Source organism: Dasypus novemcinctus, chromosome 4, assembly GCF_030445035.2.
Source record: "Dasypus novemcinctus isolate mDasNov1 chromosome 4, mDasNov1.1.hap2, whole genome shotgun sequence".
Classification (NCBI taxonomy): Eukaryota; Metazoa; Chordata; class Mammalia; order Cingulata; family Dasypodidae; genus Dasypus; species Dasypus novemcinctus.
In genome coordinates, this window is record NC_080676.1 from 89,012,164 (window position 1) to 89,035,846 (window position 23,683).

General features: G+C 35.6%; 1 protein-coding gene and 1 pseudogene across 2 annotated transcripts in view; one reads left to right on the forward strand and one right to left on the reverse strand.

Annotated features, from left to right (window-relative positions):
- SLC35A5 (solute carrier family 35 member A5) overlaps nt 1-23,683 on the reverse strand; it is a 46,930-nt gene that overhangs the window by 10,644 nt on the left and 12,603 nt on the right. For both annotated transcript variants that reach the window (XM_012518429.4, XM_058295850.2), the window contains exons 3-5: nt 21,834-21,932; nt 20,231-20,364; nt 17,663-17,730 (exon numbers count right to left, since the gene is read on the reverse strand). In XM_012518429.4, coding sequence (XP_012373883.2) covers nt 17,663-17,730; nt 20,231-20,364; nt 21,834-21,932 — 301 coding nt within the window. The remainder of the gene's footprint in view (nt 1-17,662; nt 17,731-20,230; nt 20,365-21,833; nt 21,933-23,683) is intronic.
- LOC139438790 (DNA-(apurinic or apyrimidinic site) endonuclease 2-like) lies at nt 3,211-3,817 on the forward strand (annotated as a pseudogene).

Here is a 23,683-nt window from a genome sequence, read left to right on the forward strand (position 1 = left end):
TGCTTATTCACTGTTGGTGGGAATGTAGAATGGTACGGCCACTGTGGAAGTCTGTTTGGCGGGTCCTAAGGAAGTTAATGATAAATCTACCATGTGATCTGGTAATACCACCATTAAGTATATATATATCCAGGAGATATGAGAGCAGGCACACGAACAGATGCACACTGATGTTCATAGTGATATTATTCACAATTGTCAAAAGATGGAAACAATTCAGGTGTCTATCAACTGATGAATGGATAAACAAATTGCAGTATACATACACGATGGAATATTATTCAGCTGTAAGAAGAAATGAAGCATATGACAAAATGGATGAACCTGGAGAACATTATGTTGAGTGAAGCAAGCCAAGCACAAAAGGCCAAGTATTGTATGAGTTCGCTATAATGAATTTATGTAGTTAATAGCTAGGATATAAATCATCAGAGAATAAGAATGTTGCTAGAGAATGGAAATCTGAGGTTTAATCTGTACAGCACTGGTAAAAAGTTGTTTGAAAATGTTTATAAATGAATAGAAATGGTGAAATTACATCATAGGACCTGTAATTAGTAGTGCTATCATATAGTTATGGTAGTGGGTTTTTTTGTTTTTCTGAGTAATGAAGATGTTCTAGTGTTGATCTGGGTGTTAGCGCACAGCTCTGATTGAACTGAATGCCATTGATTACATACTTTGAATGGACTGTATGGTCTATGAACAAAAAAAAAATGAGGGTGGGTCGGGGGGGAATATACCAAATGTAAATATGGACTATAGTTAGTAGTAATACTTTGATGCTATGCCTTCACAACTTGACACAAATGTTTCACAACAATGCAAGGTATTTGCAGTGGGATGATGTATGGGAACCCTGTACAATGTTATGCATATTTGTTTTGTAAGTTCACAACTTTCACTGTACACTTATTGTTTATTTTATACACACTTATTGTTCATGTATGAATGATATATTTCAATAAATTGTTTTTTAAATGAAAAAAAAAAGGTACTACAAAAAAGAACTTACAATACTTACAAACCAAATCCAAAGGTATTATACATCACACTATTAAGTGGGTTTTACTTCAGGTATATAAGGGTTTTTCAACACACAAAAAAATTAATTAGTGTAATAAACCACATTAATAAACTAAAGAAGAAAAATCACGTGATCCACTCAATTGATGCAGAAAGGGCATTAGACAAAATACAGCATCCTTTCTTGATAAAAATATTCCAAAAGACAGGAATAGAAGGAAGCTTTCTCAACATGGTAAAGTGCATATATGAAAATCCCACAGCCAGCATTGTACTCAACAGTGAGACTGAAAGCTTTCCTGCTGAGAGCAGGAACAAGACAAGGATGCCCACTGTCACCACTGTTATTCAATATTGTGCTAGAAGTTCTAGGTAGAGCAATTTGGCTAGATAAAGAAATGAAAGGCACCCATCAGCTATTTGTTGATGACATGATCTATATCTAAAAAATTCTGAAAATTCCACAACAAAGCTACTTCTACTAGAACTAATAGATGAGTTCAGCAAATTGGTCAGATACAAGATTAGGATGCAAAAATCAGTAGCATTCCTATACACTACTGATGAGCAAACTGAAGAGGAAATTTTTTAAAAATCCATTTATAATAACAACAAAAAGAATAATTAGGAAAAAACTTAAATAAGGATATAAAGGACCTGTATTCAGAAAACCACAAAATATTGCTAAAAGAAATCAAAGAAAACTTAGATAAATGGAAGGGCATTCAAGGCAATCTCAATAAAAATCCCAACAGCCTTTTTTTGCAGAAATGGAAAAGTCAATTATCGAATTTATTTGGGAGAGTCGGGGGCCCAGAATAGCCAAAAATATCTTTAAAAAGAACAAATTTAGAGGACTCTCACTTCTCAACTTTAAAGTGTATTACTTAGCTAAAGTAGTAAAAACAGCATGGTACTGGTGAAAAGATACACAGATTGACCCATGCAACTGAAACGAGAACTTAGAAATAGACCCTCACATCTATGGTCAAGTGATTTTTGACAAGCCTATCAAACTCATTCAGCTGGGCCAGAACAGTCTATTCAACAAATGGTGCTGGGAGAACTGGATAACCATAGCCAAAATAAAGAAAGAGGACCCCCAGCGCACACCATACACAAAAATTAACTCAAAATGCATCAATGACCTAAATATAAAAGTGACAACCATAAAACTCCTAGAAGAAAATATAGGAAAACATCTTTAAGATCTTGTGGTAGGCAGTAGTTGTTTTTTAAGACTTATATAATTATTTATTTTGTATCACCCCCTTCCCCAGATGGTTCTCTTGTCTTCTGCTCATTGTTTGCCTTCTCCAGGAGGCACCAGGAACCAAACCCAGGACCTCCCACATAGGAGGCGAGTGCCCAAAGGCATGAGCCACATCTGCTTCCCATGGTGTCTGCTGGCTTGTGGCATCTGCTTGCCTAGGTGTCTGCAAGCTGAGACAGGTGCAGTGTCTAGCTCATTGCAGTGGGTGCAGCATCTAACTTGTTGTGGCACTGTGGCATCTGCTCATCTTTAGGAGGCACTGGGACCTGAACCTGGGAACCTCCATGTGGTAGGTGGGCGCCCAACTGTTTTGAGCCATATCCACTTCCTGGTAGTAGTTTCTTAAACGTTACACCATAGCATGAGCAATGAAAGAGAAAATAGATAAATGGGACCTTCTCAAAATTAAACACTTTTGTGTTCCAAAATACTTTGCCAAGAAAGTAAAAAGGCAGCCTACTCAATGGGAGAAAATATTTGGAAACTACATATCTGATAAGGTTTTGATTTGATATCCACATTATATAAAGAGATTATCCAACTGAACAATAAAAAGACAAGCTACCCAGCAAAATAGGCTGGCTTGCAGCTAGGTTGGGTGTGGGCTGGCAAGCATTGTGATTAGCCATCAAAATGTATGTGGGAATGTGCTGACAGAAACCCTGGCTATCATCAAGGTCTATAACTTCTGTTTCAGCTTCAGCCACAACAGTAGTGGCTATTTTGGCATAGCCACCTTCTGTAAAGACAGCGCTACCCCTGTGGCTGCTGAAAAAGGCCTGCTGGCCTGCTTGCCACTCAGAATGGATCTGAACAGAAGCCCTCCTGGCAGCTGGCAGCCATGTAATCATTCTGGGTGACCTGAACACAGCCCAACGCCCCAGTGACTACTGGGACACACTTAATCTGCAATGCTTTGGAGAGGACTCAGGGTACAAGTGGATGGATGGCTGTGCACCTGCTTCCTTCCTGAGTTTGTAGGCACCCAGCTCAAGATCCTTCACTTCCTAGTTTACCTTGAATAAGAAGCTATGTTTGCGCAGTCAGCACTGCAGCCTGGCAATGAAACCCAGGTACAGATGTGCCAAAAATAAAGCCCGAGTGCATTCACCCAAGCTTTGGCCAAAAGAGGCCGGAAAATCCTGATGAGCTACTTTGAGGTATCTTCCAGCCATCCTCAAGCCTCTGCAGAACTGGAACATCCTAACCTGCCACTAATGGGTGCCCATTAAGACCCCAATGACCCAAGAGGAGGAGGCAACACCTACAGTGGTAGAAGTGCAGGTCAAGGCTTCTGAGTCCAAGGATGAGGAGTGCAGACCTTGTTCTGGAGGTCTGTGCTATGGGCCTCTCATCCATGCCCCTCTGTGGGGCCACTGGGATCCATGTGTGATGCATACAGTGAAGCAGCCAGGACCCAACTTTGGTTGCTATTTCCACATGTGTACCAGGCCCCAGGGTTCTCCCAATGACCCCTCCTCCCACTGCAACATCACCCTGTGGAGGAGGCCCAGCTGAGCCAACACAGGCCTAGGAATGCCTGGCACAGGCAACCCTGAACATCTTATCATCTGAAGCTAACACACCTCTTCCTAAGCTGCCAATGTTGCCTCCTTCACCAAGGTCTTACTTCCCTTCCTTCTCAAAACTCTTCCCTCAAAAACCCTTCCTCTCTCTTCCTCTCTTCTTCCTGCCCAGCTCGTCATTAGTGAGATTCTTGTGCCTTGATGCTGTGACACAGCCCCTCACCTCACTTCCCACCATCTTGTCAGAATCACATGGGAATCAGGTGCCCCAGGAAGTTGTGATTTTAAATCTACCTTCCTGGGAAATGTATCTGTACATAAATAAAGACTATGTCTTTGTTTCAACGTAAACAAACAAAAGACAAGCAACCCAATTAAAAAATGAGCAAAAGACTTGAATAGACATTTCTCCACAGAGGAAACATAAATGGCCAAAAAAACATGAAAAAATGCTCAACATCACTAGCTATTAGGAAAATGCAGATCAAAACTACAATAAGATACCATTTCTCACCTTAAAGAATGACCAGTATTAAATTAAAAAAAAAGAAAATTACAAGCATTAGAAAGAATGTGGAAAAACAGGAACACTCCTTCACTGATAGTGGGAATGTAGAATGGTACAGTCTTGATGGAAGACAGTTTGGCAGTACCTTAAGAAGTTGAATATAGAACTGCTGTGTGGTCCAGCAATCCCATTACTAGGAATATATTCAGAAGACCTGGAAGGAAAGATGTGAACTGACATTTGCACACCGATGTTCATAGCAGCCTTATTCACAATTGCTAAAATGTGGAACCATCCCAATGTCCATTAACCAGTAACAAAATGTGGTATATACATGCAATGGAATACTATTCAGCTTTAAGAAGAAATGAAATCGGGATGCATATGACAACACAGCTGACCCTAGAGGGTATTACGTTGAATGAAATAAGTTAGATACAAAAGGAAAAATACTGTATGGCCTCACTAATATGAACTAAATACAATGAGTAAACTCATGGAGGTAAACTCTAGAGTATAGGTTACTAAAAAATAGTGTGGGTTGAGAATGGGAGCTGATGCTTAATGTAGGTAGCATTATTAATAGGGTTAATTGTAAAAGTGAAGAAATGAATAGAGTTGAGAGTAACATATCACGGTGAGTATAAGTGACACTGCTGATTTATAAATGTGATTGTGGCTGAAAAGGGTAGCCTGTGGACATAAATGTCAACTGAAAGGAAACGAGAATAATCTAGGGAATGTATAACATAGTGGTTTCAGTGGTAGAGGAAGATTGTGGTTAACAGTATAAATATAAGAATGCTCTTCTCTTACCAAGTGTTAATATGTTGATAACATGGGAAAATTACTACTAATGTAACTTACAGGCATTAGTTAACAGTAATATTATAACATTTTGCAGTAATGGCAAGAAATTATTTCAATTCTAAGGGACAATGATGGGAGTAAAAGGGGTTATGGAATTTTTCCTTTTGGAGTAAGTAAAATGTTCTAAAATTGACTGAGGTGAAGACACACAAGTCAATGATGAAAATGAGAGCCATTGAGTATACACTATGAATGGATTATACAAAGCATGGGACGGTATAACACAGGGAATCTGGTGGTGGAGACAGACTGTGGTTAACAGGACAAATATGAGAATGTTTTCTCATGAACAATAACAAATACAAAATACTAATTAGGGTGTTAATAATTGGGTGGGTTGGGGGAAAATATGAGCTATAATTAGTAGTAATATTTTGATGATTGTAACAAATGTTTCACAACAATGCAAGGTGTTGGTGGTGGGGAGATATATGGGGAACAGTGTATGATGATATACGCATGTTTGTTTTGTAAATTCACAAATTTTACAATATACTTATTGTTTATGTACATTCATTTATGAATGCTATACGCCAATAAAATTTTATTAAAAAATGATAGAATCACTCACAAGACAAAAAACTGCCATCAAATTAGGTGTGGGTGAACTAACTGTAAAAGATTCAGGAACAAATAAAAATCTAGAAGAATTCTACTTTGAAAGTATTTTTACGGACTTGTTTCATTTTAAAGAAATTGAAAGCAGAAATCATAGATGATGCATAATGAATGTAGTTTCACTTTATGAAAAAACGAAAGAAAGAAGTCAAAGAACTGCAATCAGCAAACCCACACATACTTAAAGGAGAGGTCTTAGCTCTACATCAAAAGAATGATGAATACGTGAACATTTACTTATAAAGTTAAAATAAATTGTTTAAGGTATATATGTATTTTATAAATGATTCCATACTTTGAGTTCTTCTCAGAACAATAAGGTACAGATTGTTCCAGACAAGTGCACTTCTACCATATTTGGTAGTAGTAAGCCAATGCAAAGTATGGAAACAATTAAGTGGAAAGACTTGCACAAATGTTTTCTCAAGAAATTATATGTAACATATTTCTTAGGAACACAGAAAATGACCTGAGGTAGACTTATAATGAGAAATTATAAAGATTTATCATGTGAATGATAAAGTGAGTTTGGAGAAAATGCTTATAGTACTGAGTGGTACTTTTCTTTATTCTTCTGGTTGTTTGGACAGTAACTAGCTTTACTATAAACTTCCAAGACACCTAGTATATATATGTTTCAAAATGTGTTTTAAAATATTTTTATCTAAATTCTTTGATAAAATCAGAGAAACTTAAACATATTTTTTTGGTAAAAATAAAGGCTGGCTTTAGTTACCTTTCATCCAAAAATCTCATTTTTTAGGTTGACATAATTATTTTTCCAAAGAGAAGGCTTGTTTGCCTTGTTAGATTATAGAACTTTGCCAAGACTTAAGAGCAAACAATTGAGGCTCTGAGGTATAATGCCTGCTCCATCAATTTCTAGTTTGAACCAGTGGATATTTTTCAGTGAACAAATCTGTACATTCACAGAGGGTTCCTCTAGAAAAGATAACAGGGCATCTGGATGGCAATACTTTTCTTTTTTCCACTTTCAAATTCTTCCAAATGATACTTGCATTAGTTACTGACTTTTGTAGCCATATATCCTTTATCTATTAATATATGGGAAATTGTATTTAATGGCTACGCTAGAGTCAAGTATAAGGTAACAACTTTAATATGCTAATTCAAAAATGATTTATGAAAAATAAATTAGGTAAATGTGATAGAACTCATAAACTGCTACTCTCTAGTCAAAATCCACTGCCAAAGGCCAAAAACCATCAAACAATTCACAAAAAGTAAACGAAAAAGGGAAAACAAACAACATACACCACCAACAAAAAAGTCAAAATAGAAAATAGTTAAATTGATTTTAAAATGCAGTCAGTAATGTTTAAAAGCCATTCTCATAAAAGACAGTATTAGTATTTAGAGTAGCCTCAGTGATAATTTTTGAGCTAAATTGTAAGTTAGCACTTGTGGAAATAACAATACAAAGTGATTTTATTGGTTTTTAAATGTAAATAACTTCTTAGAGATTCAAAACAGAGAGGTAACAACAAATGCATCTAATAATACTACTGTTTTGAAGATTAAGAGGCAAGATCTGTGGAAAAAATTGAGCTAAAAAGTTAACAAATATTCATTATTAAAACTAGCAATACTACAATTAAAATTAGAATAATTAAGAGGAAACATTTGACATTTAGAGTACAAATGGATTTGGATTTGGTTAAACTAAGAATTAACTTTAAAAAAAAATACAAATAATCAAATGCTTAAAAATTTAACAGGTTATTTACTATGGGACAAAGCTAAAGCTACTGGCTAATTTCAAGTTAGGTAATACATTACATCTTCATCTTCTTGGTTAATTTGGTTTTAAACTGATGCAATTTTGACATAATAGCTATACATTATTTAACAACTTACTAATGTGTACTCAAAATCATCATTTCAAGGGAAAATGTTTTTACTTTAAAAGACATATTTTGGAGAATGTTGCTGCCTTATTAAATAATGCACCTTTTACTATGTTTGAAGCCAATTTTGTTCTTTCATGGAAATGCAAAAATTTTTATTACTTACATTTTCTCAGAAGTCAACTTTTTATACTACAAAGTAAGTTACATGCCACTTTCCAAAGACTTGAAACATTTTGGAATAGCATTCTTTAATTTAGTAGTTAAAGAATAATTCTCACAATTCATAAACAAAATGGAGAATGTAATGTATAAAGCAAATTTTTATGTATTTGAACATTTAAACTGAACTAAATGTAATGTTCATTTTTTCCAATAAATCTCTCATAAAATATTAAATTAAATGCTTCTTCAGGGTAAAAGAAAATGTTGCAGAAATTCCATATACCAAAGAGCAAAGGGAGGGTGATTGTGTGAAGATGGGAGAATAGGGAGCTCCAGGACTCAGTCCTTCCCCCAGAACAACTAATAGACAGGAACTATCTGAAACAACTACAGTAGGATCTTGTTTTATGGAACTCATACAAATGAATTCAGATATATATAATTGGCAACTAAAAAACAGAAAGACTATGATTAATTTTACTTAGTGTTACTAGAGTGTTTATTTTCTTTATTTATAAAAATGTGTGATAGGTATGTTTGTGTAAGAAATATTTAATAATGGGGTTCACTATTATGTTTGATTTTCAATTTACACAAAGGGTCTTAGACTGCACTGGTCACATAAAATGAGGTGCAACTATATTTTGAAACTCTAAAAGTCAGAACACTGTACAGCATCCAAGGAAGAGTGAGAGGAAAAGGCTAATAAATTATGGTGAAAGAATGGGAAATTGCTCTCTCCGTGCAGCAGCTACAGGGCTCACTCTCTACTCTTGCAGCAGGCCTCCATGGGGACCAGGTCTTTTGGCTAGCTCATTGGTGACAGAAAGGGACATAAAAATCTGCCTTCCCCAAGACCAGGGGTGGGCATGGCTGACAGCTGATCACGCTTTCGACTAGCTACTCCAGATGGCTTGGGACCCAGCTTTGAGGATGGCCATTGTTTCAACCAACCACAAAGGAAGCAGCAGCCACAGTTTCAACTCGCTCTGGACAAAGGCCACAGAGAAGACTTAAAGTATCTATGCTTCCTCAGGGTTGTGGGGAACAGTTAGTCCACAAACTGCTTTTGCTGTGAGGCAAAAAAGCTCAACTTTGGGGAAGAAGCTCTTGGCACCCCTCCTGATTCCCTTCCCAGGGCATTTTGGAGCCGGTCTTCCCCCTCTCTGTGGTTCCCTATTTGGCTGGGAAAGACTACCTAGGGAAAGTACTTTCTGCATGCACATCCTCCCAGAATTTCCCCTCCAGGCAAAAGTAGCTTGAGAAAAGGAAAGAAGTATAAGAAACTATAGAGGCAGACAACTGAGGCAAAATCTTGTCATCTTCAAACATCTGGGAGAGGGAGGGCTGCCTCCTACAAAACAGAGGAGAAAATCAGACTGCATTTAACAGGGGAGACAACTAATGAACAGAAGCCCACGACAAAACACAGGACTGGAAAGAGAGGGAAAATCCTGCATGCTGCATTTGCATTAGGCAGACTTTCCTGACAAAAAGGCTAAAGCTCAAGAAAATCTGTCTTATTACCAGCTAGTTACAATAACAAGAAATAGACATCTCAGGGAACAAATCCTAGAGTTAACATTTTCAGATATTAAAATGTACAGTGTGCAAAAGAGTACACTACAAAGAAACAGGAAGTGATGGCCCATTCAAAGAAAGAGAATAAAAGTACAGAAAAAAACCAACAAAGATGATGATAATGTGGACATATCAAACAAAGACTTAAAAAAAAATCTTAAAAATGCTCAAGGTGATGAAGGAAAATACAGAGAAAGAATAAAAGGATATCAGGAAAACAATAAATGAGCAATATGAGAATTTTAGTAAAGGCTGAGAAATTTAAAAAGGAACCAAACACAACTACTGGAGTTGAAGACCACAATAACTGAAATGAAAAATTTCCAGGGGGGTTTCGAGAGCAGATTGGAGCTAGCAGAAGAAAGAATCAATGAAGTCAAAGACAAGAAATTTGGAATGGGTCAGGCTGAGAAGCAGAAAGAAGAATTATAAAAAACAAAAGCAGCCTAAGACACCTCTGGGACACCACCAAGCACACCAATTTATGCATTATTTACCAGAAAAAGAAGAAAGAGAGAAAGGAGCATAGGAGTAGTTAAAGAAATAAAGACAGTGAACTTCCCAAGCTTAGCAAAAGATGTGAATATAAACATCCAAGAAGTCCGGGGAATACCAAACATGATAAATATGAAGAAAAATATACCCCATCACATATTAAGCACACTATTGAATGCAAAGGATAGGGAGAAAGCTCTGAAAATTGCAAGAGAAAAGCAATGTGTTATGTACAAGGGAGTCCCAATTACAATGAGTGCTGATTTCTCATCAAAAACCATGGTGGCAAGGGGACAGTGGGTTGAATTATTTAAAGTGCTGAAAGAATGCAATTGCCAATGGAGAATTTTATATCCAGTAAGACTTTCTTTCAGAAATAAGGGGGAAATCAAGGCATTCCCAGGTAAACAAAAGCAAAGGGAGTTCATCACCATAAGACCGATCCTACAAGCAAGGCTAAAGGGAATTTTTCAGACTGAAAGGAAATGACACTAGACAGTGGTTAAAAGTGGCATAAAGAAATAAAGATCTGCATGAAGTCTTTTGGGTAATTATAAATGCCAGTATTATTGTGGGGTATTGTTTGGTATACTCCACTTATTTCCCAAAGGAGCTAAAATGACAAATGCATAAGAAGTAAAAATAAACATATGGTTCCAGACACACAATGTCCAAAAATATAAGTGGTAGCAAGTACAACAAAAAGGTGGGGGGGGGACAAGAGGTATACAAAAAGTTCTTGTGTATGGTACTGAAGTTAAGTTGGGATCAAACCAAATATGATGTTAAATTTAGGATGTTAAATTTTACCACATGGTAACCACAAGGAAAACAGATGAAAAATATATCCAGATAGAAAAAAAGAAGGTACTCAGTATGATACACTACAAAAAACAAACAAATAAATATAAAAGTAGGCATTAATAGAACTGCAGGGCAAAAAAGGTATAAGGCTCACAAAGGCTAAATAGTAAAATGGCAGAAGAAAGCGCTGCAGTATCAGTAGTGACAACGGGTTAAAGTTTCTAGTCAAAATAAGAGATTGGCAGAATGGCTGACCTAACTATATGCTGTCTGCAAGAGAGTCACCTTAAATTCAAAAATATAAGTAGGCTGAGAGTGAAAGGATGGAAAAAAAACAGATCATGCAAATAGTAACCAAAAAAAGAGATGGGGTAGCTACAATAATATCAGATAAAATAGATATTAAGTAAAAAACAGCTACAAGGAGACAAAGACAAAAAGGTGTAATATCTAACAGCAGAGTTACAAAATATATGAAGCAAGTACTGACAGATTTGAAGGGAGAAATTAATGGTTCTACATTAATAGTAGGAGACCTTAACACTCTACATTCAACAATGGACAGAACATCTAGTCAAAAGATCAATAAGGAAATACAGAACTTAAGTAATACACTAAATCAACTACACCAAACACACATGTATAAAGCATTGCACTCAATGGACACAAATTATACATTCTTCTTTTTTTCAATATATTTTTTATTTTCAAAACATACCTAGATTACACAAAATGTTACATTAAAAAAAAAAGGGATTCCCATGTGTCCCACTCTCCATAACTCCCACTTTCCCCCACATTAACAACTTCTTTCATTAGTGTGGTACATTCATTGCAACTGATGAACATATTTTGGAGCACTGCCACTAAGCATGGATTATAGTTTATACTGTAGTTTATACTCTCTCCCACTCAATTCTGTAGGTTATGACAGGATATATAATGGCCTGTATCTGTCATTGCAATATATATTCTTCTTGAGTATGCATGGCTCATTCCCCAGAACAGATCATATGTGGGGTCACAAAACAAGTCTCAATAAATTAAAAAATATTGAAATCATACAATGTATATTCTCTGACCACAATAAAATAGAAAACAAAAACAGAAAAAAACAAAAAATAGAATAAAAAAACCTAGTTGGTTCTCTGAAAAAAAATCAATAAAATTGACAAATCTTTAGCTGGTCTGACAAAGAAAAAAGAGGGGAGGTGATATAAATAATGAAAATCAGACATGAAAAGGGGACATTGCTACCAATCCTGCTGAAATAAAAATGACTATTAAGAGGATACCATGAACAACTGCATGACTGTAAGTAGATAACCTATATTAAATGGACAAATTCTTAGAAAAATACAAATTACCTACATTGACTCAAGAAGAAATAGAAGATCTCAAGAAACTAATTACTAGTAAAGAGACTGAATCAGTAATCAAAATCCTACCAACAAAGAAAAGCTCATGACCGGATGGCATCACAGGAGAATGCTAACAAACACTGCAAGAAGACTTAACCAATTCTGCCCAAACTCTTCCAAAAAATTGAAGAGGAGGGAATACTCCTTAATTCATTCTGAGGCCACCACTCCCATATCAAAGCCAGATAAAGACACCACAAGAAAAGAAAACTGTAGACCAATATCTGTAATGAATATAGATGCAAAAATCCTCACCATAATACATAGCAAACTGAATCCAACAGCACACCAAAAGAAGTACACCATGATGGACTGGGATTTATCCCAGTATGCAAGGTTGGTTCAACATAAGAAAATTAAGTTTTATTTTATTTTTAAAAGAAGCTTTAGATTATATAAGTGTTACATAAAAAATATAGGGGATTCCCATATATCCCCCCCACACTTTCCCACATTAACATCTTTCATTAATGTGGTATATTTGTTACAGTTGATGAACACATATTGAAGCACTGCTACTAACCAAGGACTAGAATTTACATATAGTTTACACTTTGCCCTGGACAATTTTATGGGTTTTGATAAAATGTATAATGGCCTCTGCGGCAATTTGAAATTTTTATGAATTCCAAAAAGGATGCTTGATAATGTTTGTAAACTGGTCTGTTCCTCTGAGCTTGATACCCTTGATTGTATTTGATTCAGCTGAGATGTCTTAGATTAAATTATGTTAAGATTTAGAGCTTTGATTTGACAAAGTCATTAGGGTGTGCAGGGTTGAGTCCCCATTCCCTTATCAAGCTGATAAAACAGACTCGCAAAGAAGTAGATACACAGAGAAAGCTCCATTAGACACAGCAGAAGCCCTGGGAAGAGAGAGGAGCCTGATAGTCTACAGCTGACCTTGTGAAGCGAGCAGAGTAGCTGAGCCTGAAAAGAAATGAGCCCTAAGGAGAGAGATAAGCCTTATGCCAGCCTACAACTGAGACTGGAAGAAGCTGGGACCATGGAGCCTTAAGAGGAAAAAGGAAGGCTGAACCCTTGCAGACAATACCCACCATCTTGCTTGAACACATGGAAAATAACTTTGGGTGAGCAAGTACCTCTTATGGTACCTTGAGTTGGACTCTTTACAACCTTGTAACTGAAAGCTTCTACCCTAAATAAACATCCTTTATAAAAGTCAACAGATTTCTGGTACTTTACATCTGCACCCTTTGGCTGACTAATACAGCCTATATCTATCATTTTAAAGTTATGAAGGTTAATTCCAATGTCCCAAAAATGCCCCCACATTACATCTATTCTTCTCTCTCTCTCCCCTCAGAACCTCTAGTGGCCACTGCCTTTTATCAACGATACAAGTTCTTCCATTGCTAGAACTACAATAAATCTATTTTAGTCCATCATTGCATTGCATTACTCCCTTATGTATGTTCATTCCTCAATACTGAGGATTTGGGGATGGTGATGCCCACTCTGTTTCTGGTTGAGACAGGGCTTAGATCCCATGGGGCAGATAGATAGAACTGTCTTGCTTTCAGTTGTAGGTACTCTCTATTTTTGGGATGGGCACTGTTCATGATCATCCTTGTTAGTTGTCCTGGGCAAGTCCAATGAACTGGAGAGTAGTTGTTGCAACTCTGCTCAGATTCAGGGCTCAACTGTCATATGAATAGATGGAAGATTTAAGTCTCTGACACATATATTTAACATATAATTATAGGTTCATATAAAAGGAGTAGAAAAGACATGTGTAGGGAATTTATAAATGTGTCTAACTCTATTATACTGAGGAGCATATATTCCAAGGTAAGGCCCACTGGCAGCACAGCACCCCTTCTTGATAAAAACACTTAGAACACTATGAATAGAAGGAAATATCCTCAACGTGATAAAGGGCATATATAAAAAGCCCACAGCTAACATCCTACTTAATGGTAAAAGATGGAAAGCTTTCAGTCTTTCCAAGTCAAGGATGCCCATTGTCACCACTGGTTATTCAACAGAGTACTGGAAGTTCTTGCCAAAACAATTAGGCAAGAAAAAGAAATACTAGCCAACCAAATTGGAAAAGAAGAACTGATACTTCCTTATTTGCAGATGACATAATCCTACACATAGAAAATCCTGAAAAATGCACAACAAAGCTCCTAGAGCTAATAAATGAATATAGAAAAATGGTGGGGTATAAGAGCAACACCTAAAAATCAGTAGTTTCTATACACAAGCAATAAAAAGTCATTTTCATGATGGATTGAAAAAAATTCCACCTACAATAACTAAAATAATCAAATATCTATAAACAAACTTAACCAAGGATGTATATTAACTTGTATACCAAAGACTCCAAGACATTGCTAAAAGAAATCAAAGACCTAAATAAATTCTTCATTCGTGGATTAGAAGACTAAATATAATTAAGATGCCCATTCTACCCAAACAAGTAAGTTCAGTGCAATTCCCATTAAAATTCTAACAACATTCTTTGCAGAAATGGAAAAGTCAATCATGAAATTTATAAGGAAGGGTAAAGGGCCCCAAATGGCTAAAGCCATCTTGAAAAAGAAGAATGAAGTTGGCAGACTCACACTTCCTGATCTTAAAATTTATTACAAGGCCACAGTAATTGAAACAGCCTGGTATTGGCACAAGGATAGACATAGAGGTCAATGGACTCAAATTTAGGGTCGGAAATCAACCCACACATTTATGGTCAATTGATTTTTGACAATGGGGCAAAGGCCACTCAATTGAGAAAGAATAGTTTCTTTAACAAAAAAATAATTAAAACAGCCTGCTACTGGCACAAGGATAGACATAAAGGCCAATGGACTCAAATTTAGGGTCGGAAATCAACCCACACATTTATGGCCAATTGATTTTTGACAATAGGGCAAAGACCACTCAATTGAGAAAGAATAGTTTCTTTAACAAATGGTGCTGGAAAAACTGGATCTCTATTTGCAAAAAAAAAAAAAAGGAGGATCCCTACCTCACTCCTTATATAAAAATCAGATCAAAAGAGGTCAAAGATGGGAGGGGAGTGGCTTAAGCACTTAGATGTCTCCCTCCCACAGGGGAGACTGCAGGTTTGGTTCCTGGTGCCTTCTAAAAAGAAGAAGAGTACACAACAAACACAGAGGGCAGACAGTGAGCCCAAACAACAAGGGAGTGGGGGAGAAATAAATAAATCAATCTTAAAAAATATATAGAAAATAGGTCAAAGAGCTAAATAGAAGAGCTGGAATTATAAAAACTCAAAAAAAACACAGGGAAACATCTTTACAACCTTGTATCTGGCAATGGTTTCTTAGACTTGATACTCAAAACACAAGCAAAAGGGGAAAAAAATAGATAAATTGGACCTCACTAAAATAAAAAATTTTGCACCTCAAAGGACTTTATCATGAAAGTACAACAACAACCTATATAATGAGAAAAAACATTTGGAAACTACAGATTCAATACATGCTTACTATCCAGAATATATAAAGAATTCCTTCAACTTAACAACAAAAAGACAAACAACCCAATTAAAATATGGGCAAAAGACTTGAACAGACATCTCTCCCAAAAAAGATATACAAATGGCCAGAAAGCACATGAAAAGATGCTCAACATCATTAGCCATCAGTGAAATACAAATCAACACCACAGTGAGTACCCATTTCACACCCACTGGAATGGCTACTACTTAAAAATGGAAAATAAATGTTGGAGAGGATGCCGAGAAATAGGAACACCCATTCATTGCTGATGGCATGTAAAATGGTACAGCCACTGTGGAAGAGAGTTTGGAGTTCCTCAGAAAGCTAAGAATAGTACTACTATATGACAGAGCAATCACACTAGGTATATACCCAAAAGTATTGAAAGCAGGGACTCAAACAGATATTTGCACAGAGATGTTTATAGCAGCATTATTCACAACTGCCAAATATGGAAGCAACCCAAGTATCTATAAAATGATGAATGGATAAATAAAATGTGGTATATACATACAATGGAACACTACTCAGCCATAAAGTCCTGATCCATGTGACAACACTGATGAACCTTGAAGACATTATGTTGAATGAAATAAGTCAGACACAAAAGGACATATTATATGATCTCACTGACTTGAAATAATTAGAATAAGTAGTCACAGAGTCAGAATCTAGAATACAGGTTACCAGCAGGCAGGGTAGGGATAGGGAATGGGAAATTAAGGCTTAAACTGTACAGGGTTCTTATTTGAAAGGATGGAATGTTTTGGTGGATTGGTGGTGATGGTGGCACTACACTGTGAACATAATTAACAGCATTAAAATATCTATCTGAATGTGATTAAAAACAGACATGTTAGATTGTATATATGGTAACAGGGCAAAATTTTTTTTAAAAATCCATGTAACTATACTACACAAACAGTAAACCTTAAGTTAAACCATGGACTATATAGTTAATAGTACAATCATAAAAGTGTGCTATCTTCAGTTGTTAACAAATGTTCCAGCTAATGCAAGGTGTTAATAATAGTGGGTTTATAGGGATCCTGTGTTTTATTTATGCATGATTGTTCTGTACATCCACAACTTCTCTAATAAAGAAAAAAACCACAACTGATTAATTTATGTACTGGATGTATCATGGATTCAACAACAAATATTTTACTAAGTGCCTATCTGCCAAGCTATTCATCCTTCTGCACACATAAATTATGAAAGAATGCACTATCACAAAGGATACTGAGAAAAAATTAAAGAGAAAGCCAATATAAAATTACAAAAACAACTTCAACAAATATGATAGGAAGGTAATTTTATTCTTTTTATTATCATTGTCATCATTGTCAATCATCATCAAATATATTAAACTGGAATTAAGTGCCCAAAGCTTGTATCACCTTCCTACCATTGGACATTCTGGTCTTTGTTTTGTAGCAGAACTTATTTACCTAAAAATGTTTCCACTATCAATGGCCCTGGAAAGACTGGTGTTAGCATTTTTAAAATTTAAAAACTATTATTCTTACTTTATAACCTAACTGTAAATTTGACTGGTTTCTCAAAGAAATCCTTCACCAGTTAGCGCTTAAACCATGTACTCATCTCAAGTAGATGAATAACAAATTTGCCACTCTTTATCATCTCCAAACTCCTAATTACAAATATACTAACAATTTTAGTAACTGGTTCCCAATTAGTGCATAGAGATTCTGCAAAAAAAAAGAAGCTCATGAATTCTTTGTGGAAAACCAAGAACTAAAAATTAAATACCAATTATAACCCAATTTTTAAAAAAGATAACATTATCATAAACATTCAAGACATTTCATATATCTTATCACAGAGGATTTAGTCAGGCTAGCACTGAAACTAATTTCCATAGAGTTAAACAACTTGTTCAATACACAATGCCAATTAGAAATATAATCCCAGCCTTGGGATCTGGGTATATCATCTGAAACAAGACTTTGCCATTTTAAAGTACGATATATGCTTTCACAGCAAGTTACTTACTTCAGCACTATCCTGAATAGAAGAGCTGTTGTTATAATGCTAAAATTTGAGAAGATAACAGCCATGGCCTAGAAAGAAAGAGAAGATAGAGTTACAATCCAAACAAAGTACTGACCTCAAAAAACTTCCAGCTTGGTGGTTTCCCTGACAAAAAAAGCCTTCTGGCCAAAAACCAGAGGGGTTATTAGGGCAACTATTTCACTAGATGATTAAATTTCATTTTTATTGCCTGTTAAATTTATTCAGATAATGATCAAACTATCACATAGGTTTTGAAAATATACGTTTAAATTCAGCAAATGCCTGTATGAATAATTTGTAGGCACAGATCTAGAAATATTAATAAATTCTTAAGGCTTAGCTTTGGAAATAACAGTTATCATGCTAAGCATACTTTTTCATGCTTTATAAACTTTAATGCTGTTTTTGTAGCTGGATAGAGGATAGTTACTGTTAGTCCCACTTTAATGGTAAGAAAATTGAGGAAAAAAGTTTTTAAGCATCTCTTGTTCTAGGAATTCAATCAATTTTCCTAGTTGAAGTAAAGCTCAACTCATATTTGAAAGTCCTTTGGATCTATTCAAGTTGTTTTAAAAACGTTAGAAATGTGTTAGATTTTAGAAAGGTCTGTTTTGGGAATTCAGTCATATTTTACATGTGAAAGCAATAATCTGAACAGAAGGTATGAAATCCCATCATTGTTCCCCATAACTGAATCTCACAATACTTAACATTTTTTTTAATACAAGTACTACTGACTTCATTCCTGCCTTCCTCCTTGCTATCACTTTAAGTTAATCAAACCCTAAAGAATATTAACAATCTTATAAAGCCACTAACAAAACAGCAAACATGGCAAATATACAGAATACGAGATATAAAAGTCTAGCAATAATTTCAAGAATATAACATTGTTGTTTCTCAAATGAGTTTTTATGGGAATCAACATTTTAAGGCTTTCTCAGTGTAATTCTCTGTAGAATCCACAATTAGAAAAGAGTAAGAAGAGACAAAAGTAAAAATGGCTAGTAAGAGTGGGGAAGCGGTGTCCCTGGTCAATCAAACAATGGCAGTGGAAATGCACATAACCAAGCAGACTGGCTGGCCTGATGAGTTCTGAAAATTCGTCTATGCAATAGCATAGAGTAAACAAAACATCAGGATTCTTTGTCCCAAACCTCCTATGCATCTTTATTTAGTTCCTTCCAGCTACATGCAGACATTGCAATACAAAGAGTATGTCATGTGCTTTTTCTGGTAATTTCTGTGGTTGTATGCAATCAGGAAGGAAGAGTAAAGCATTAAGCTGGAAGAATAGGAAGTTGCGATCTTGCTTTGTTACCAGAGATCCAGAAAGGTCTGATTTAGAACTAATCTGTTGGATACAAATAAAACACAACAAATTTATATTTATTGAATGTGAATAATTGTATCATTGAGTGTAAGGGTTCTCAGATCTGAAAAGCAAAGCGGAAGCAAGAATTTAGGAGAAGACACTTTTTTAGATGAACTGGGCAGTTACTAATAACATGATCACAGAGCTGAAAGGAACATCAAGTGATAAACTGGTCCAGGTCCCTGCCTTTGAGCATAAATATCATTGTTTTATTTTACACCTGGAGCAACTGAAACTTAAGGCAGTTGGGACTTGCATAGTTGCACAACTTCTAACTTGTGGAAAAGCACCAAACTCCTGTTTTTTACTATAGTGTTTTTTTCAACCACAACACATTGAAATCTTTTTGTCCCACTCTACAACTCAGTTGACTATATTTAAGAGGCTTCACACAGAGAGCCAAAACCAATAAAAACCTACCGACAATCAAAACACTTGATTTATTTTTATGAAAACATTCTGGCAAGGAAGGCAATGGAAAGGTTCATTTTATAACATATTAGGGGGAAATATATATATGACCCATACTGCATAGTAGTAAAGGCAAAAGATCAAGCTCTAGCTCTGATTACTAATGGCTCTCCAAATTGAGGTAAAGGATACTGAGAGAGATGACTATTCCTAGAATTTCACTTCCAGATGGCATTTGTAGGTGGCAGGATATAATCCTTACCCTCACAGAACTTGTGAACTTGTTAAATGACAAGAACTTGTTAAATGACAAGATTAAAAGAAAGAAAGGAAAAAAAACACCTTATAAAATGAACAAATAGAATATAGATAAACTACATTAAAACATGTTTTCTGAGTTAATTGTGGAAGTCTGTTTGAAGGTCCTGGGTGTGGAGTTCATAATATAGTCTGATGGCCAAAGGGTAGCTCAGAAAATGGGCAGACTGATTAAAGTAACACAAAAATGAGTGACTCTGTATTCCTTGGGTCAAGGGAACAACTTCCCCAGAACAGTCAGCCCATAGAAAAATAAAAATCTTTAAACATGAGAGAATCTGGCAAGCAGATCAGTAATTCGGTATTCAGATGATTCTGGGAAAACCTCAGGCCAGTGAGGGCAATAAAAACTAACAATGTCAAGGAAAATGGTGAAAAAGATTAATTCTGGGATTCAGTCTTGTGTTATTTTCAATGCTATTTTCTTTGTTGTATTTACTTACAGGCTGAAGATAGGACAGGACATAGAAGACAATCAGGTTGTCCAGGAAATAAAGAAAGGCAGGAACGGACCACTTCATGAAATTAGAAAATTCCTTCCAGGAAGCACATTTCAAGTTTCTACTTTGATGATCTTCTACAAACAAAAAGAAATACAGCAATAAATAAAATTACTTTTATGAGAATGACCAGGTTTTTAGAGAAGGTAAATTAACTTCAAAACTGATATAATTTCTTAAAAGGGGCTTTGTGAACTTGATTCCATAAGTGAATATTATTAGCCTTGAGAAATCAAAGACAATATGGTAGTTCATTATTCTTTCTCTGTCTTCACCCTGCTTCACCTCACTGATAATCAGTACACGCTTAGGAGTATTGATATTCCCAATTCCTGTTAACTTGAAATAGTAGAAGTAACACTTAAGGTAGTTTAGGTTATACTTATGGATTTCTCTTACTACTCTGAGAACATACAGCCAAGAGGGAAATCAATAGGTAGAGCAGGTGGAAAAAAATATCAAGCCATCATGCTGGGATTTCTAGTCTCCCCCTTCCCATAAACCCATCCTCTGCCTTAGATATCAGAAAAGGGAGATACTAAGTGGAAATTAACTTTAATATTAGTATGAGTTACTGTAACAGCTCTAGAATTTCAAAAATTTAGGAAGGTGCTATTACAGAGAGAATATAAAATGAAAAGATAGAAAACAAAGGCAGATTAAGTCCTGCAAACAATGCATGAACTTCATGGGATTAAGAAGTATATTACATTAATTAGAAACTTTACAAGATTGAAATCCTTGAGTATAAAAAGACAGCTTTCTGGGAAAAGTTCCCCATGCTCTAAATTCTATGTTTATCTCATGTGGGAAAGCAGATCAAACAGCTAAAGTACTAAGGCTCATTAACTGGGGAACTAAGAGGAAAGGAAATTAATACATACTACAATCCTATATATTCCACAAAAGATTAGACACTTTACAAATATTATCTAATCATTTGAGTAAGGGATTAGTATCCTTATTTGATAGTTTAGGAAACTGAAGTTCAGAGAAGTTAAATAATCTGCCCCAGAACACAGACTACCTGACTCCAGTGGGTTAGGTCACCTTCCTCATAGGAAATGGAAACTGATTTGCAATATGCAACATATCAAGTCAGACAGAAGTGATTTAGAAAATCCTAAATTTAAAAACAAACAAACATAACTTGCTGTGTGACCCATCACAGGAACAAGTCACAAGATAGAGTAATGTGCAGAGCACTGGGAATCTGGGTTGGAGTCATGGCTTTGCCCCTTCCTATGTAGCAGTGCATAACATTTTCCCCTGGAGCCTATTTCTCTGCCTGTAAAAATAAGCAATAACATTTATTTCGTAAGGGCTGTAAGCACTGATAACTGGTAATAAATGTTAAAAAAATTTTAAATGACATTTGTTCTGCAAATATTAATAACAATGCCTATTATTCTTAAATATAAAATCCTATTTACATCTCAGATTCCTTATACATAGAATGGGCTAGACTGAAGTAAAATGTTCCTTTAAGTTCTAATATTTTTTGATGTTTTGATTCACAAGTATGCAGTACCATTTTGAGACTCACCTTTCTTTATAACCCAAAATGACACAAGCACACAGAAAACTAGCTTCACCAGTTCTGAACACACGTTCACAGTAGTTGGAAGATAATCATATTTGTTCTCTGAAATGTAACAAAATGATCATTTTTAGGTATAAATTTTTTATTATATAATGTTTATATATAGTCAAAAATTGTATTGTTTTTAAACATAAAAACTGGATTTTAATACCGGTTATATTAATTGTTATCCAGTTGGCGTTGCTCTTTTGGATTCTTGAATTGATTCCCCCAAATGTATTAGCTATCTTTAACCCCACCCAGCTTTTATTACCCTTGAATTTGAGAAATATGCCTCTCATGTTTTCATTCATAAATGGCTGATAAATATGTCGAGGAGGCTAGGGCCAAGGGCAAAGAAATTATGTGGCACAGCACTAGAGACTGCCTTTTAAATTGACCGTTAATCAATACTTTTCGAGTCTGATTCACCAAACAGCTATAAATTTACCCACTGATCCAGTCCCTTGATCCTCTGGGATAACATGCTTGCCTTGCTAAAATCAAGATATTCTCTGTCTCTGATATTCCCTTAATTCAGAGTTTTTCAATCTATTTCATATCACGGCACACAAAGAAAACGTTAATATTTATTTGGCATCCTGAGATAAATGGATCATGTAAGTAAACATAGGAAGCTACTTGAAGAATGAGGAAAACAGCCCAGGAATCTGGTTATTCCTAAGACTGAGAGGAAAAACTCTGAAACATGTAAATCTATTTATGAATTTAGAAGCTATCTTCCAAATTCCAAGTCAATCTTATTAGGAAATAAGGTTCAGTTAGCATGCTTTGGTTTTAGTGGTTATCTCTGTCTTTTCTAAATGCTTACATACAACTTACTCTATAACTTGCTAAGGAAAAACAAACTTCATTGGGCCCTATTTTCAAGAATGCATTTCCCCCCTGTTAATCACACTAAAAAATCAAAACTTGCTAAGTATGGGGGGGAAGCCAACTTGACAATTTCTCTACTCAGAAAACCCTTTACTCCTCTTTTCTAAGGTTTCCTGAAACCTTCTGAACCTAAGTAGAACCAATTATTTATTCATCTGTGTTACTTCAATATGCATCACATTGTATTATAGTTAATTTTTATGTCTGGTCTTACCCCTAGAATGTAGGCTCCTTATCTGAAAGAAATTGAATTAGTAACCTTGATTTATCAGGCACCTAACAGTGTCCTGCAATTAAATAGGCATTTAATAAATGTCTGCCTTGATTTAAATATTTTCTTGAGTTTAAATATTTGCCTGTTAAATTTTCTACATAATTCAAAACCTAGTTGGATAATTTTCTACATAATTCAAAACCTAGTTGGACCATCTTCTCCTTCCTTTTCTGGGTTCAAAGTTAGACTTAAATCATGCTGTTATCTCATATTACTTGACCTTAATCTCTCTCATGATGCACACCAAACAACCACTCTCGTGCACATACTGGGTCGTTTTGTACTACAACATTCAAACCCTTGCCACCACTCTTTTACTCGTTCTTGTCAGTCATGAGTTCAGTGGCTAATTACAAAAGGTGTCACATCATGTATGAACTCCCTCCCTCACCACCTACCCACACTCACATATTTGATCTATGTCACATGCATTCTTATTGGTTTCATTTCAGTCTCAGAGAAAGAGGTGATGGCCTAACCATGCAAGGATAATTCCTTCACCCATTCCACCATTTAAAACCCACCCTTCTCCTCAGGGACTTTGCGCCAATAAGTATCTCTTTATTTTCTTCTCTATTCAATGGCAGAAGCCTCTTGGCCTAGGAACATGGTCACACCTCTCCTGTCAGAAAAAATATATGTA